At 35.7% G+C, this 17,366-nt stretch overlaps 1 protein-coding gene across 2 annotated transcripts in view; it reads right to left on the minus strand.

Annotated features, from left to right (window-relative positions):
* Positions 1–1,823: 1,823 nt before the first annotated feature.
* Positions 1,824–17,366, minus strand: part of TRIP11 (thyroid hormone receptor interactor 11) — a 66,413-nt gene continuing 50,870 nt past the window's right edge. For both annotated transcript variants that reach the window (XM_077908514.1, XM_077908513.1), the window contains exons 17-21: positions 10,416–10,497; positions 9,472–9,586; positions 8,962–9,078; positions 7,249–7,393; positions 1,824–2,301 (exon numbers count right to left, since the gene is read on the minus strand). In XM_077908514.1, coding sequence (XP_077764640.1) covers positions 2,081–2,301; positions 7,249–7,393; positions 8,962–9,078; positions 9,472–9,586; positions 10,416–10,497 — 680 coding nt within the window. In that variant the 3' untranslated portion in view covers positions 1,824–2,080. The remainder of the gene's footprint in view (positions 2,302–7,248; positions 7,394–8,961; positions 9,079–9,471; positions 9,587–10,415; positions 10,498–17,366) is intronic.

A 17,366-nucleotide genomic window follows, 5' to 3' on the forward strand; every position in this document is an offset into this window, starting at 1 on the left:
CAATGAAACACTGGATACTACAGCTTGAAGACAAGATCACATACTTAAACAGCAGCCATGGAAGGTCATGCTGTCATGTTTAGATATGCAATCCACCCGTAACAGCTTTCAAACTTACATGAAACTATGGGGGTGAGGGTGAGAATACTCAAAAGGTCATAAAAGGCCTTTAAAATATGATGATATGCTACCTAAACATGTACCATGCATCTTCTTTTCAAAGTAAGACAAAACTTTTTTTGTATGTTCTTTCTTCAAAATGAAGAATCATGTATCTTTTTTTTTTTTTTTTTAACTTAGAAACTTTTATTTCAGATGCTCCACACTGACATGAAACTTTAATGGCAAGCAGCAAATAATTTCAGATGGCCAGTGAAAGCATCTCTGGAAGGATCGTATAGAACCTAAAGGGTAATAATTTCATAGAGAAATAATAATGGGCAAAATGGACATGAGGCAGTTTGACAGTTCTAATATAGAACCAGTACAACTTCCTTTAAAGTGTACTTAACAAAGAAGAGCGATATAAATACATTAGCTCGGGACACAGGTGATGTTCTGAGGCAGCAACATCTCAGCTATTAAGCATTTCAGAAAAACAAGCTTTACCCATCCGCACATGAAGACTTCTGATCTTCTGATCTAAATACAGTAGGCAGTTAATCATAGCAAAATTTACAAACAATCAAACTGAGCCCTGGCCAGGGCTAGGCCTATTTACATATTTGGATTAGTATTATTTTCACCTTTCCTTGTTATACAGATGTTTCTATTTTAAAGGCATACTGAAATTTACAAAATTTGCAAGAAATGTCTGTAAATGTACAACTCCAACACAACTAATACAAACATGACATCTTGATATAATTAAGTTCCAGGTCAAGATTTTTTATGACAATTTTATAAAAAATTAAAGAACTATGCCCTTCCTCCTCAGTTTCAAACACCTGATGCTGGTGTTATTGACACTACCCTCAGTAACCAGGAGGATGGGGGGGGGGGGGCTGTGCCTCTTCTATCACACCTCGGACTAGAGGCAGGAGGTATCGTACCTGTTTAGTGATATTGCTGATTGTAGGTACGTAAGTGCAGCTGTACGACATAATGCTTACATAAGGGTGTGTGCGTGTGTGTTAACAGTTTTGAGATACCTGTAAAAAGATACCCTAGCTCTTAAAACTAAATCGTATCTCCACTGTTATGTACTCGACATTAAAAAGGAACGAATTACCAATACACATAACAACTTGGATGGGTCTCAAGAATTATGCTGGGTGAGAAAAAGCCAACCTCAAAGGTTACGTACTGCATGAGTCCACTTACACAGCACTCTTGAAATGACAAAATTACAGAGACAGCGCACACTTGGCGGTTGCCAGAGGTTAGGCGGGTGCAGGTAGGGAAGGAGGTCACGACTACAAAATCCAGCAGGACCGCACGACAGCGACTTGAGAAATTGCTCAGTATCTGTACTGTTGTGGTGATCACGGCAATCCACACGTGTGATAAAATTGCATAGAACCAAAAATACACACACATTCCACCTCAGGACACCTATGTTCTCCCAGGGACAACCCTGTTGCTGGCCTATCTACACAAAGTTCTCTCAAGAAGACTTAAAAAAAAAAAAAAGATGATCAATACATGCTTCAGATCAATTGTTTGCACTATACAGATAAGCCACTATTATTTTGTTCTTCTTTTTGTAAATCCCTTGACTTAATACAATCTTTTTACTCAATTAAGACTTGAATATAATCTTTCCTAATATATTTCTCATTTTTTGTAAATTAAAAGATCAAAAAAAAAAAATTAAAAAAAAAAAATTAAAAGATCAAATGATTCTAGCCTAAATTAGGTCAAATAAGGGAAAAAAAAGCATACAATATAGCAAACACTTCGTCCTGTGACACCTGCAATTTCTAAAAGCAAAAAGAATATTTTATTAAGTTCAGAGAATGTACAACTGCAAACAAATACATGACTTTTTCTGAAAGGCCACTTTGTGATAAAGTACATACACATAGTGTTCATGGTTTCTTTAAAGTGCTACATATGTTGTCTCTGGCTTGAGAATCATCTATTGCTTTAAAAGGTCTTTCAACACAACTCCAGCACTGTTGTCAGGTGACACCGGCAAAGGTGTAAATGTGGGCAACACGTCTGAGATGGGCTTCAAAAGAAGATGCCCAGGCCCACCAGGTCCAAGTCCAGCTGGGTTAATGAGAGGCACAGCTGCAGAGCGGGGAGCCAAGAATGGATTCACATCTGTTCTCCTTCCACATCTGGACTCTGTGGTTTCTAAATGATAAGATACAAGTTTTTCAGTCTCCTATATATTATTTACTTAACACTATATATGTGTTTTAGGTTCCTAGACTTGGATCCTGAGTAAATTTAATTCCAATGCTGCTGGGTTCTGGATCCGCTAAGCAGGGTCTATGACATATAAAGGGTAAAAAAAAGACAAGCTAGGAAATGAGAGGAATGGAGAAAGAACAGGGGAGGGAGGAATATCGGTATGCACGCCTAATACTTTATTAAACACATTAATATTGTTGTTTGATACTTGAATACCAGTTATATAACTGATGAACTACATTTACTGTAATAACAGCTTTTCAGAAGGTGTTTTCTATGTCACAATGCAAATTTTCTAGCTATTCACCTGAAAGATGGAAGGACTTAAGAACTCCTGTTCCTCAATAATTATGAAGGCCATGAAAAAAAACTGGTACCAATACCACAGTGATAGCAACCAGATTTAATATTAATTTACCCAAAGAAAAACAATATATGCATTACAGTACCCAATCCTTTTTGTATTTATTTTTTAAATATTTTATTTATTTATTCATGAGAGACACACAGAGAGAGAGGCAGAGACACAGGCAGAGGGAGAGGCAGGCTCCATACCAGGAGCCCAATGCGGGACTTGATCTCAGGACACCCTGAGCCAAAGGCCTGAGCTGCCCAGGTGTCCCTCCTTTTTTAGGCATTCAAAGGCTTGAAACAATTCTTCATTAGATTATTTCTCTATAAAGTACACTAAAACCAGTTTTTGTTCAAATGGGGATGTGTTTATGCCCTAATGTCCTGGTGGATGGAATTCAGCTTTATTACTCAAGACTAACTACTTCACTGTTAAGAGACAAGCATCATTCAGCAAAGGGAAACTCCAATAAAAAGAAGCCTTTAAAACAAAGAAAACATTGTCACAAATTCATCAAATCAACTTATGGTGGAACACCCTGGGTCCCTAAGCCTTACTTCCCTGTGAATGACAATTTTCCAAATTCTGGAAAAGCTTCTGGTGCTCTTTAGTAAGCATTGATCCTTGTCACACTTCCAAATCCAGGATTAAAGACTAAGCTTGTTTCTTGGTTTTTTTTTTTTTTTTTTTTTACTGAAAACCCTGTACCAGCTCAGAACATCACTGGCTTTCATCTCTGATCAATCTAAACTGGGCACATGTCTTGATAAGTGAAAAGGGCAAGAAAAGGAAGAGGGAGAGGGAAAAAGGGGAAGGTATGGAGGGGGAAGGGAGGACAGGGAGCAGGAGAAGTTGCCACAGTGAATTTTGGAAGCCACTTAAAGATGCTACAACCTAATGTAGCAAGACAAGAAGTGTTTTTGCTATACATAAAAGTGAAGACATTTAACTAAGTTTAGTGACCAAATCTTTTACCATTTCTTTCAATAAAAGTTAAGAATAGAAAACTCAGCTAAATGACTTTTAAGAGAATTTTTTGAATTTCAGAATATAAAATAATATTTTATCCAAATTTAAGTATCTGACATGAAATAAAGCTGAGAGCATATAATAACATACAGTCCTAGCAAACATTTTAGTTTGTATTAAAATAAAAAGATTTCAGATAAAAGAGAGACTTTCCTTTAAAAAAAATTTTTTTTATTGGAGTTCAATTTGCCAACCTTTAGCATAACTCCCAGTGCTCATTCTGCCAAGTGCCTCTCCCAGTGCCCATCACCCGGTTACCCCAACCATCCGCCCCCGCCCACCTCCCTTTCCACTACCCCTTGTTCATTTCCCAGAGTTAGGTGTCTCTCATGTTTTGTCACCCTCACTGATATTTTCACTCATTTTCTCTCCTTTCCCTTTATTCCCTTTCACTAATTTTTATATTCCCCAAATGAATGAGACGATATAATGTATGTCCTTCTCTGATTGACTTATTTCACTCAGCATGATACCCCCAGTTCCATCCATGTGGAAGCAAATGGTGGGTATTTGTCTTTTCTAATGGCTGAGTAATATTCCATTGTATACATAGACCACATCTTCTTGATCCATTCATCTTTCAGTGGACACCGAGGCTCCTTCCACAGTTTGGCTATTGTGGACATTGCTGCTAGAAACATCGGGGTGCAGGTGTCCCGGCGTTTCACTGCATCTGTATCTTTGGGGTAAATCCCCAGCAGTGCAATTGCTGGGTCGTAAGGCAGGTCTCTTTTTAACTCTTTGAGGAACCTCCACACAGTTTTCCAGAGTGGCTGCACCAGGTCACATTCCCACCAACAGTGCAAGAGGGTTCCCCTTTCTCCACATCCTCTCCAACATTTATTGTTTCTTGTCAATGTTCACCATTCTCACTGGTGTGAGGTGGTATCTCATTGTGGTTTTGATTTGAATTTCCCTGATAGCCAGTGATGTGGAGCATTTTCTCATGTGCCTGTTGGCCATGTCTATGTCTTCCTCTGTGAGATTTCTGTTCATGTCTCTTGCCGATTTCATGATTGGATTGTTTGTTTCTTTGGTGTTGAGTTTAATAAGTTCATTATCGAGCTTGGAAACTAGTCCTTTATCTGATAGGTCACTTGCAGATATCTTCTCCCGTTCTGTAGGTTGTCTTTTACTTTTGTTGACTGTTTCTTTTGCTGTGCAGAAGCTTTCTATCTTTTTTTTTTTTTTCTTTGCCTTAAAACAAAACAAAACAAAACAAAAAAATGATGCTCAGAAGCTTTCTATCTTGATGAAGTCCCAATAATTCATTTTTGCTTTTGTTTCTTTTGCCTTCATGGATGTATCTTGCAAGAAGTTGCTGTGGCCAAGTTCAAAAAAGGGTGTTGCCTGTGTTCTCCTCTAGGGTTTTGATGGAATCTTGTCGTCTCACACACATTTAGATCTTTCATCCATTTTGAATTTATCTTTGTGTATGGTGTAAGAGAGTGGTCTAATTTCATTCTTCTGCACGTGGCTGTCGAATTTTCCCAGCACCATTTATTGAAAAGACTGTCTTTTTTCCAGTGGATAGTCTTTCCTGCTTTGTCGAATATTAGTTGGCCATAAAGTTGAGGGTCCACTTCTGGATTCTCTATTCTGTTCCATTGATCTATGTGTCTGTTTGTGTGCCAGTACCACACTGTCTTGATGACCACAGCTTTGTAGTACAACCTGAAATCTGGCATTGTGATGCCCCCAGCTCTGGTTTTCTTCAATATTCCCCTGGCTAAAAAAAAAAAAAAAAAAAAAAAAAAAACATTCCCCTGGCTATTTGGGGTCTTTTCTGATTCCACATAAATCTTAAGATGATTTGTTCCAACTCTCTGAAGAAAGTCCATGGTATTTTGATAGGGATTGCATTAAATGTGTAAATTGCCCTGGGTAACATTGACATTTTCTATTATTAATTCTTCCAATCCATGAACATGGAATATTTTTCCATCTCTTTGTGTCTTCCTCAATTTCTTTCAGAAGTGTTCTGTAATTTTTAGGGTATAGATTCTTTACCTCTTTGGTTAGGTTTATTCCTAGGTATCTTATGCTTTTGGGTGCAATTGTAAATGGGATTGACTCCTTAATTTCTCATTCTTCAGTCTCGTTGTTAGTGTATAGAAATGCCACTAATTTCTGGGCATTGATTTTGTATCCTGCCACACTGCTGAATTGCTGTATGAGTTCTAGCAATCTTGGGGTGGAGTCTTTTGGGTTTTTTATGTACAGTATCATGTCATCTGTGAAGAGGGAGCGTTTGACTTCTTCTTTGCCAATTTCAATGCCTTTTATTTCTTTTTGTTGCCTGATTGCTGAGGCGAGAACTTCTAATACTATGTTGAATAGCAGTGGTGAGAGTGGACGTCCCTGTCTTATTCCTGATCTTAGAGGAAAGGCTCCCAGTGTTTCCCCATTGAGAATGATATTTGCTGTGGGCTCTTCGTAGATGGCTTTAAAGGGAGACTTTCTAATAAAGAATCTGTTTATAGTCTAATGAATTATATTTCAGTTTCAAGAAAATTTACTGCATGCCAATATAGGAGACATGAATATAAATAAACTGGCCCTTCCAACCCAGTATATAGAAAACTATGCATACAGATGGCAGAACCATCAAACAAGTTACTTCCAGGCACATCTTCTAACATGTAAGAATGCTTCAAAACATTCTTAGATGTCTAAACCAGTTTACTAAACTGCTTTTATAAATATTATTGACATAACCAAGGTTTGGTTACTGAGTGTAACACTCAGATGTGCACAGGGAGAAAACTCTTTCTCTAAACTACACTTTGGGTTTTTTTTGAAGGGTAATTTGCCATTATATTTTAATTCTCAAGAAATGTCTATATGTAGGTATTGTACTTTCAAAAATTTATCTTAAGGGAAACATTAAGGAGGTGTACAAAAATTTATAAGGATGTTCATCACAGCAATATTTATAACAGAGGAACTGAAACAATCTGAATATAAACTATACTTTTTTATAAAAAAAAAAAAAGATTTTATTTATTATTTGAGAGAGAAAGGGAGTGAGCACAAGGAGGGGGAGTGGCAGGGAGATCCGCTCCATCCCAGGACCCTGGGATCATGACCTGAGCCAAAGGCAGATGCTTAACCACACTGAGCCACCCAGGTACTCCTATAAACTAGACTTTTAACCCTAATTTAGCAATAAGCACCATTAGTAGGAAAGAAAAACAGGTGACTAAGCAAAGGTTTACTGATTCACCACACTTCCAAGACTAATTCAAACTGGCTTATGCAGAGAGAGGAACTATTCCACTATACAAAGGAAAAATATTTCATATTGTTTAGGTTAATCTAAGCTAATTAAATACCAGATTGCTACATGAATATATGAAGCCAAAATCTAATGCCTTACTGGAATTCTGGAAGAGGTCGCTGCACATTTTCAAAAACACTAAAAACTTAGTATCACTGCAAAGCACAGTCATAAATTAAATATTCAATTTTTTTAATTGTAGAAAAAAATAAATATCTGGTTTTACCTTTAAAACTTTCTGATACATGTATGACTACTTTTCTCCTTCCTGGTGAATCCAGAGGTTTCATATCATGAACAGAAAGCTTTGGTGGTGGAACAGATGGATGAGATTCTGTTTCTAGAAATTTAACAAAAAGTTCTGAAAAAGACTAAAGAAATAATATTTGGGTTATATTAGGCAGATATTAAATTACATTCACTACAACTAAGAAAATGTATCTGCTACCCTAATTAAATGTCAAAAACTAATCATGTCTTCTGAATCACCTCTTTATATAATTAAGCTTTATATGAACCATTAAAACCACTAGTGCTTATGTTTATCAATTAAAATCTTTAGCAATTCAATCAGTAATGTTTGATGACAACATCTGTTACAAACCTTAGTCATAATTAGCTACCCAATGACACTCAGGTTTGCCATCGATGGCACTTAAGGCATCATCTTAAATCACTCTAGTAACAGTCTACATGGACATGAAACACGATATTGATAGAAAACAAGTATTAGTCATATTTAATCAATCAGTGAATAGAGCAAAAGCTCACCGTAATATCAGATAAATAATGCAGTGTAGACCTCTCCTTTATTTTTATGTAATCTCTACACCCAGCATGGGGCATGAACCCATAACCTCAAGATCAAGAGTCACCTGCTCCACTGACTAAGCCCACCAGGCACCCCTAAACCTTTTCTTTAAAATAAATTTCATGCCACTCAATTTAAATAGGGTATTTTTTATCTTCAATCAGCTCTGAGTATGCCTTCTATCCTCAATGTCTTATTAAAAAACAAAGTAAAATAAAGAAATAAACTCCACATTTTAATTCACAGCTACACAATTTATTTATTTTTAGTTTTTCAGTTTTTATTTATTTATGTCATCTCTACACCCAGTATGGGGCTTGAACTCACAAGATCAAGAGTCATAGGGTCTGCCGACTGAGCCAGCCAGACAGCCCAAGCTACTCAATTTGTGAATGCTCATTCAGACTACCACGCACTGCGTTTTCACGTTTATTAACTGCCTCCTCTTGCCAAGATACAAGTTCATTGAGGGTAGGCACTTTGTCTTCTGGTTTGCTGCTGCATCCCCAATGCTGAGAATAGTCTGATACACAGCAGGTGCTCAGTAAATAAGTGCTCAATGACAGGCTGATACAAACAAGAATAAAATAAAGCCTCTGTCTTTAAGAATCTCATAATTTAGTAGTAAGACAAATGTCTCTGTGCCTATAGCAGCATGATCAAATATAAAAATACTTAATACTTCGAAAACCAAAAGTACTGTATAAATAAGAAGCTAAAGTAAAACATATATGCAATAAAATTATTTATTTTAAAGATTTTATTTACTTATTCATGAGAGAACCAGAGAGAGAGAGGCAGAGACATAGGCAGAGGGAGAAGCAGGCTCCCTGCAGGGAGCCCAATGTGGGACTCGATCCCCAGACGATCCCCAGACGTGGGATCATGCCCTGAGCCAACGGCGTCTAGACACTCAACCACTGAGCCACCCAGGCATCCCGCAATAAAATTATTTAAACTGGTTTATTATCCTTAAGCTAATCATCTCTCTGGATCTCAGTTTCCACTTCAAAATAAAAGGGCTGTATAATAAAATAACCTAAAAAAGAAATCTGATTTTTGCAAATAAAAGTGATGCACAGTCATTTCACCACTCATATTCAGAGCAAGAATAAAATTGGCTCTTACGCTATTAAGCACAGATTGTTGATTTGGTCTCAGAGGTGTGTTGGGGACACTTTTTGATCCTCCTCCAAGCCATCCAGTCATCCACCTGGTAACACCACCCTGATCTTCATGAAGCAACTGAAAGATTATTTTAAAGTGGAAAATATTATCAATACAAGAAAAAATAAGAACAATTTTAACATGATTTCAGATAGTAGCAAACTGCTTTTCAAGTCCAATTCCTAGTAAATGTTTCCTACTGAGAGAAGCTACAAATCTCAAGTACTATCTCAAATCCAAGTGGAGATGTCTCAAAATTTCAACATTCTAATAGGAAAGATGGCTTATTAGTGACAAAATGAGTATTATACAAATTGAACATATTCACCTCTTTGAACAGTAGTGTCAACTGTTCTATTTCCACATTACTAAGAAAAAGGAAACGTATAATAGAGAGTAAAAGACAATTTTATATAATGACACTGTTGGAGTTATAAATGTATTCAAAATGGTTCTCTGTCGTCCAGTTACCTGTTCCATTTCCTCCCTCTTGATACCAAGGATGCTTCCCATTAATCGTAACACCTCGTGGCGCTGATGCTTTGGTGTGTGGAAATGTCCAATGAAGAGGTTTCTCATTAGGACTCTGAAAATAAAGGCAGGAACAGCTCAAGGTAGCTCAATAGTCATCCTCATATTTAGTGTATCCACACAATAAACACTAAACATACACGTATTTGATAAGACTTAAATAAGTTAACAAAAAAACACTAAACAATAAAATATTTCGAAGTACTTAAAAAAAAAACTCTTGACAAGTCTCATCAAAGAGACTCAAATAATCTAAAAACCTTTTAAATAAATACCTTTAAATACCTTTTAAAGTAAACATCACTTATCACCCACTCACTTTCTCCAACCACATCGATCAGCTGAGATGGTACTTGGTGACTCTCACTCAGTGTCTGTCTGGGTTCTGCCCTAAGATTCTCCTGATGTCTCCCTCCTCATCTCAAATGGTGAGGACAGCTCTTGTGCTTCACAGGTATGCTTATACTTCCCTACTCACATTTTATTAAAAATTCATTAATAATATCTAAATCTTTAAAATATTAATTATATGTTACATATATACCTAGGTTTCAGACCTAATATATTTAAACAAGGTATGTTCATTTAAGGAGAGCTAAAAAAGAATGCTAAGAATAAAACTTTTTATTTTCTAAGTCCTTCATATTATGGTGATGTTTTAACTCATCCATATGGTTTTAAGAAAAAGAATTTGAGCTGGGAAAAATCCATTTAAAAACCAAGAGAAGTTATTCTACTGACTCCTCATAAAAACAACCTATACCTCATCACCATACAAGAAAAGGCTTTTTCAAAAATCACGTATGAACACCTACATGTAGAACCTGTTTTTACCATAAAGGTAATCTCCATAAAATTCATAAAAGTTAAAAGGCAAAGCATACTTGTCCACTTTTCCTTCTGTGCTGTTTACTAAGTTCATCAATTTCTTTTGTACATCATCCAGCATTTCTTGTCGGAGTTCATCTGTTTTAAAAACATGTGAATAAAGAGTGAATAAAGACAGTCATTAACTGATTAAAATAGCCTGGATGAATATATGAGATTTATAACATCTTTCCTGCAAATTTTGTGTATATGTGTGTATACACACACACACACACACACACACACACACACACACACACACACTTATTCTAATTAGTAATACTGAATTACTTCCATCTCTTCTTTGATTCAGGGAACTGGGCTTTCTGGTATAGAAATAACCTAACAGCTAGATATGCATTGATTCACACAGTTTATCCCCAGAAAGGATTCAATTCTTTAGTAGAAAATTTAAAAACCAAAAAGGGGTTTCATTCTCTTCAGAAACTTAATAGCAAAAAAGAAAATTTTCACCACTGCTTCCTTACACAAAACATTTCCAGAGCCACTCTGGGGAGAAATGGAAAGGACAATTTTAGATTTTCCTTTTTCCATTTTCCTGGCTGGACTTTGATTTTTGGTGAGGTAAGAAGAGTGTTTAATACAACTAAGAGCATGGCTCCAGATGCAGCTCACAGGACAAATTATTCTGAGGTATATAGGTTGCAAAACACAAATCAGATCACTGGTTCTAATATACTAAACAAGATAACTATAGCTTATTATGACTAATTCAGAAGAATGCTGAACTATTTTATTTTATAATTCTTATTTAAAAAGGAAGCAAATCTGTAAAATCTTGGTGGAACGGCTGGAATCCAAGCAGTACTACAGGCAAGGTCTAGAATTACAACAGTAGATACCCTGTTCACAAATCTGAATGTACCACGGGGCCAAGGATTCCCAGACGAAGGAACTCTGAGCCAGACCCATGAAGCTTTGATACCTGTCACCTCAGAAATAGATAGTTTGAGCTGAAGGAGATGCTTATCAAAGCGAGATTACAAGTTTGTTTCTGAAAGAAATGAAGAGATTGCTCTGTAGCAGAGCTCTACTTTTCAAATCAAGGAGCACTCCAATCCAAACACTATATTCTGACCTCTTTCCACAAAACTACTCTTTGAATTATGCTGCATTTTCCTGGTGGTAGCTGGATACAAGTCCTCTTGTCAGATACAGGACTCACAAATATTTTCTCCCATTCCATGGGATGTCATTTTGCTTTCTTGATGCTATCCTTTAAAGTACAAGAGTTTTCAATTTTGATGAAGTCCAACTTATTTTTTCTTTTGTTTGTGCTTTTAGAGTCACATCAAAGGAATCAATGCTTAATTCAACAACACAAAGATTTACTCCTGTGTATACTTCTAAGAGTTTTATAATTTTAACTCTAAAGTGCAAGTCCATTTTGAGTTAATTTTCATGCATGGTGTGAGGTAAGGGATCAATTTCATTCTTATGCATGTAGATATCCAGTTGTTTCCGCACCATATGCTGAAGAAACTATTCCTTTGGCACCTTTGTTGAAAACCAAATGATCAAAAAATGTTTGGTTTATTTCTGGACTCTCAATCCCTACTGCAAGACTTCTGCAGATGTTTTTTCTTCACCTGAAGAGCTCTTTTCCATCAGGACTGTTTATTAACTCCTATTCACCTTCACATCAAAGCTCATAGATCACTTCCTCAAATTTTCTCTAAACCCTACAGATTAGGACAGATTCATCTGCTTTATGTTTCAATCTGCCTTGCACAATGCCTAATATTCTGATTTAAAGTACCAAATGTATATACAAAAATGTTCAGTTTAACTGTTTGTAATGGTTTCTGGTTCTTCTAAATTGCAAAAGATCTAAGTTGCAAAATGTAATTCATATAATAGGCTAACTTTACCAAAATAGAGATGGTTGCCATAACCATACTATAAAAGCAAGGTTTGTATTCGGAAAATCTACTACAAACATTTCCTTTCCTGTCTTTCCAGCAAGGAATTTAAACTTGGACATTAAAAAAAAAGAGAGAGAGAACAAGATTACTATTAAAGTCTGAGTCAGTAAAAGACATTTTAGGTTCTTAATGTGCACCTATATACTATGAGCACTACATGGTGCTATTTGGGCCATTTCTAGTACTATATTCTGAATGTAAATAGAATTCGCAATTATTCAGAGGAAGAATATCAGGTAAATTAATCTCCTGCTGATGTTCTGAATTAACCAATCCCACTCATGAACTACAGTTAAGAGCCAGAGTAACAATGGGCACAGTCTTCTGTTTCATCCTCCCCCACTATGGAGAGGTAGTAGAGAAAAAGGTCAAATTTAACTCCACCTTCTCTTTCTCTCAGATTTCCCTTCTCCTATTTACTTTCTTCTAAAATTAATGATTTTTATATCAATTATATAAGAAAATAATATTCTGTATATTGGCCTATATAAAATGTTACTTAAAATTAACCTCACCTGTGTCTTTTTAACATGGCTACTAAACATTAGTTAAATTATACATGTGGCTTGCATTATATTTGTATTGGCTAGCACTGCTTTGGAGCATAACCAGTACCACTACAGTATACTCTCTATTACTAAAAAAAAACGAAAGATAAAACTGAATGATAGACATTGTCAGAGAAAAATTCATAGAGCAAAGAGTTGATTTTGCTTTGATTAAAATTTTAATAAAATAAATTAGAAAAATTTAACTTTGCTCTATAAAAAAACAGATCAAGAAATCTGTCTTAATAAAGTTGAAGTCAAGGGGTGCTGGGTGGCTGAGTCAGTTAAGGGTCCAACTCTTGATCTCAGCTCAGGACATGATCTTGGGGTCCTGGGATTGAATCCTGCATCTGGCTCCACAGCGGGCTTTGTGCTCAGCAGGGAGTCTCCGCTTGAGATGCTATACCTCTGCCCTTCCCCCTACTTCCTTCCTCTCTCTCTCTCAAAATAAGAAAAACAAATTATTTTTAAAAATTAAGTTCAAAAAAAAATAAAAAAAAAATTAAGTTCAAATCAAAGATATTTTCTTGATGAAAATTTATTGATATTAGTATAATTTTGATTAAAATCTCTGTTCTGAAAGGTGGGGTGAAAGCATCCTAATGGCCAAAATAACAGGGAAAATTTTCTTAAACTCATCTGAATACAAGTTAGTCCTAAATTAATGTGATAGAAAATTGATAACTCTGCATATCCTGCATGCATGCAGAGGGCTGTTTCAAATTCAAGCAGTAGTTTAAACATATTCTGATATTTGAGTCTACAAAAAAATCCCTCAGAATTTGGGGTGAGGGCTTGGAAGAATGGTATTAACTAGGAAAGATTTAGGAAAAAAAGTCAAACACTGACTTCAAAGATCCCTATGGACTTCTCTTTTTCTCTAGGCACCCTTATTTTCCTCCCATCAGAGATCCTGAATATTTCTCCACAAAAATTGAACACTAATTCAAACCACAATTTGAAATCAAAACTGTATTTATATGGGCAGACAAAATAACGGTTATTCAGAAATGGGTTTTAAGCCAAATATAATATCCCTGTGAAATAATCTAGCAGGCCAAAATAATTCTTTGGAAGTTAAAAAAAGAAAAGAAAAGGCTAGGGGATACGCTTTAAAGTTGAACAATAAAGCAACTGAGATTTAGTTTAGCTTAGGGGAAGAGTTACTCTAGACACATGCCATCCTAAAAACCTGCCATCTCACAGCCTCTTCTCTGTAATGCCTAGAGATGACACTGTGGTCTTCATCACTTGATTTACACTCAAAATTGAACATAAAATGTAACTGACTACAACAAATAAGTCCATCATAACTTTACATTTTATTTGTGATTAGTGACACTGCACTATAATACTGTCTTCAGAGTACATTATAAAATTAAGTCACACTCTTTACAAAGTCATTTGGCTATTGCATGACTTAGCTCCCTTGGACAAGACTCAAGTCAGATTTATTTAACAGTCACCTGACAGAGAAAACAAAGGTGACTGGAACGGGACTTGAGGGTCAGAAGACCTGCATATGAATCACGGTCCCATAACAAGACTTGGATATGAACCACGGTTCTTTCACCAGGGCCAGATGTTGTAGCCTATTTTGCAAAATATGCTTAATATCAAAGTATTTTGAATCTACTGATTAAATGTGACTTTTCTAAACAGTGAAGTGCTATATTAAGCATTAGCACTCACTCATCTGATTTCTAAAATAATTCAAGAATTAATCTTTTAATCTACCCCTAACCAATACCAATAAGGAATCACTTTAGTTAATATTAACTCTGATGATTTTGCCTCCATTTTGTCTTGTCTTCTTTATGAACCATGGCAAAGGAGCCAAGAGAAGGAAGAAAAAATGTTAGAAAGATGATTTCATTTATAGATATGCTGGCAAATAAACTGGATCTAGTGTCTTACTTGTACTAGTTACCTAAAAAATGTGAATCTTAATACATTAAATCCAATGAGGAAACCTAGCCTCTTCATTTAATTAAATATAATCAAAGCAAAGGTTGCAAATTAGTCTTTTTATCACAGAATTTCAACAACATCACTTTCTTTATAAACACCAAATAATAGTTTTTAAAGGCATTTTAATAGGGACACCTGGGTGGCTCAGTAGGTTAAGCATCTGCCTTCAGCTCAGGTCATGATCCCACAGTCCTGGGATTGAGCCCCACATCAGGTTTCCTGCTCAGCAAGGGAGTCTGCTTCTCCCTCCCTCTCTGCCTCTCCCCTCCATTTGTGTACTCTCTCTCTCTCTCTCTAAGGAAAAAAAAATTTTTTTAAAAAAGGTATCTTATATTTAACATTTGAAGTTAAAAGATAATGAATGGCATCTGCTTTGTCTTTTAATTTCTCTCAACCCGTTTCAACCATATAGAATTTTAAGATTTAAAGTACATGGTGAGTGCTTTCTTATTCCATAATTATAATTATTAATTGATGAATGAAAAGTAATTTTTGAAATTCCACTTCCTAGCAATGAACTCATAGGAAAAAAATTTATTAATACAATATAAGCTCATTAATTTGAATTTCACTAGGTCAGAATCTGACTACATTGAAATAGCAACATTGAGGTCTCCTGGATTATTTGTACAATTAAATTAGAGTTACTATGTATATTTAAATGAGGTTTTACATAAATATCTTTAACTAGATCAAATTTATTTTCCCTCTCTACCCTCCTCTCTCAATCCTTTCCTATGAATTCAGATCATTTGTACTGCATTTTGCCATATCAAAACAAACCACTGAATACTGTGAATCAAATTACATATTTAATTTTAAAAGGTTCACACAGACCAGTTATATCCCAAAAGAAAGGGCTGCAATTTTGAGAAAAGTAAACCCACTGTAATAATTTTGCAACTTACTGAATATCATCATTACTACAGAAAATAATGACAAAAGGGTTTTCTAGGCTTACAGGCTGACCCTCAACTCATTTCTGAAAGCTCCCTGTTGTAAACGGCACCGACTAAATTTGGCCCAAAGAAATGTTTTTTCAGCCTGCACGGGATGTTTTAATTTGGTATCACATAAAAAATTGGAATATTTCACAAAGAAGTCTACATTTCCAACGTCTCTTAAAAGATCTGGAGATTTGACATTAGGCCTACAGGCCTGCATGGCAACAGTCAGACGGAGCCAAGAATTTGCTACCTCCCTAAGGAAACTCCAACTCACCACTGTCTCTACTTGGTCCTATTTGTTCTTTTATATTATTACTTGGGACCCCAGTTTACAATCTGTGTTTGTGATCCATACTTAGGAGTTTTATTTCACCACATATCCACTTCCACCTATGCCTTCCCTTTGGTCATTCCCAGTCCACTGGCTCTTCAGCCAGTTTCCAAAGTAAGCTGCATAGATTCACATGAATTGCTCCATCTATTTAGAATGCTCTCCCCCAACTCCCTGCCTGCTTCACTGTACCTATTCATCATTCAAGTGAGGTCAAGTATACCGTTCACTAGCCTTCACTACCCTTCACATCACCATCACCAAGCTGAATGAATTGTTCCTTCTGTTTGAAACAGTATCAGTCACATATCTGTGATTACATGTATTCTTCCCCTCCTTGCCAGACTACAAACCTCCTGAAAGTACCAGTCCCCAACCTTTGTATTTCCAGTGCCTATTTCAGTGCTGGGTACACAGCAGGAAGCAATGAATTTTTGATATGTACATGAAAGAATGATTGATTTCTCCTCAGGAAGGGAGAATATCTGGGAAAAATGGAACAAAAGACAAAAAGAAGAAATGATTTATGTTTTGAATTACTCTGTCCATATGAAGGAAAACACACAAAATGCAATAACCAAAAACATTCCCATCTCGATGTAATTTATTTTAAAACACACATTTAAAAATAACCATTAAGTCAAAAAGGGCTTAGTTATTCGCCTAATTGATATAAACTTTTTTTTTTTTTTTAACTAAAGTCCTGGCATTGTCTAGTATACCCAGATGTTTATATCATCACAAATAATTTTTTTAACCATTTATGGCAATTCAGAAAACTGCATCTGGTATTTCTTATATGTTTCCTCTAAAATCACCACTTCTGCCAAAAACATCTATAAAGAAATCCCTCAAAAGGTTTGGGTAACAAAGCGTCTGGGAATGTTTCTGGCCTATGTTCAACAGGACATTATATGTTTTCTTGTATAAATCATGTCCTGGAAAACGGAATGTCTTTATTTAAAATAAAAACTCCACCATCTAGCACCATAAAAGTGGTTCCATGAAAAACATTTTAAACCTCTTTTATATTTGTAGTTTTAAAACATATTTTTATGCTTCATATTACAGAAGGTTTACTGGGGCTTATTTTATACGTTCTTCTAGATTTTCTTCAAGGAAAAAAAAAACACTTAAGAAAATTTTCCATTCTCAACTTAAGAGACTTTTTAAAAAGCAGGCACCAAACCTTCTTTATTTTTTTTATAAATTTATTTTCTATTGG

Source organism: Canis aureus, chromosome 9 (assembly GCF_053574225.1).
Source record: "Canis aureus isolate CA01 chromosome 9, VMU_Caureus_v.1.0, whole genome shotgun sequence".
NCBI lineage: Eukaryota > Metazoa > Chordata > Mammalia > Carnivora > Canidae > Canis > Canis aureus.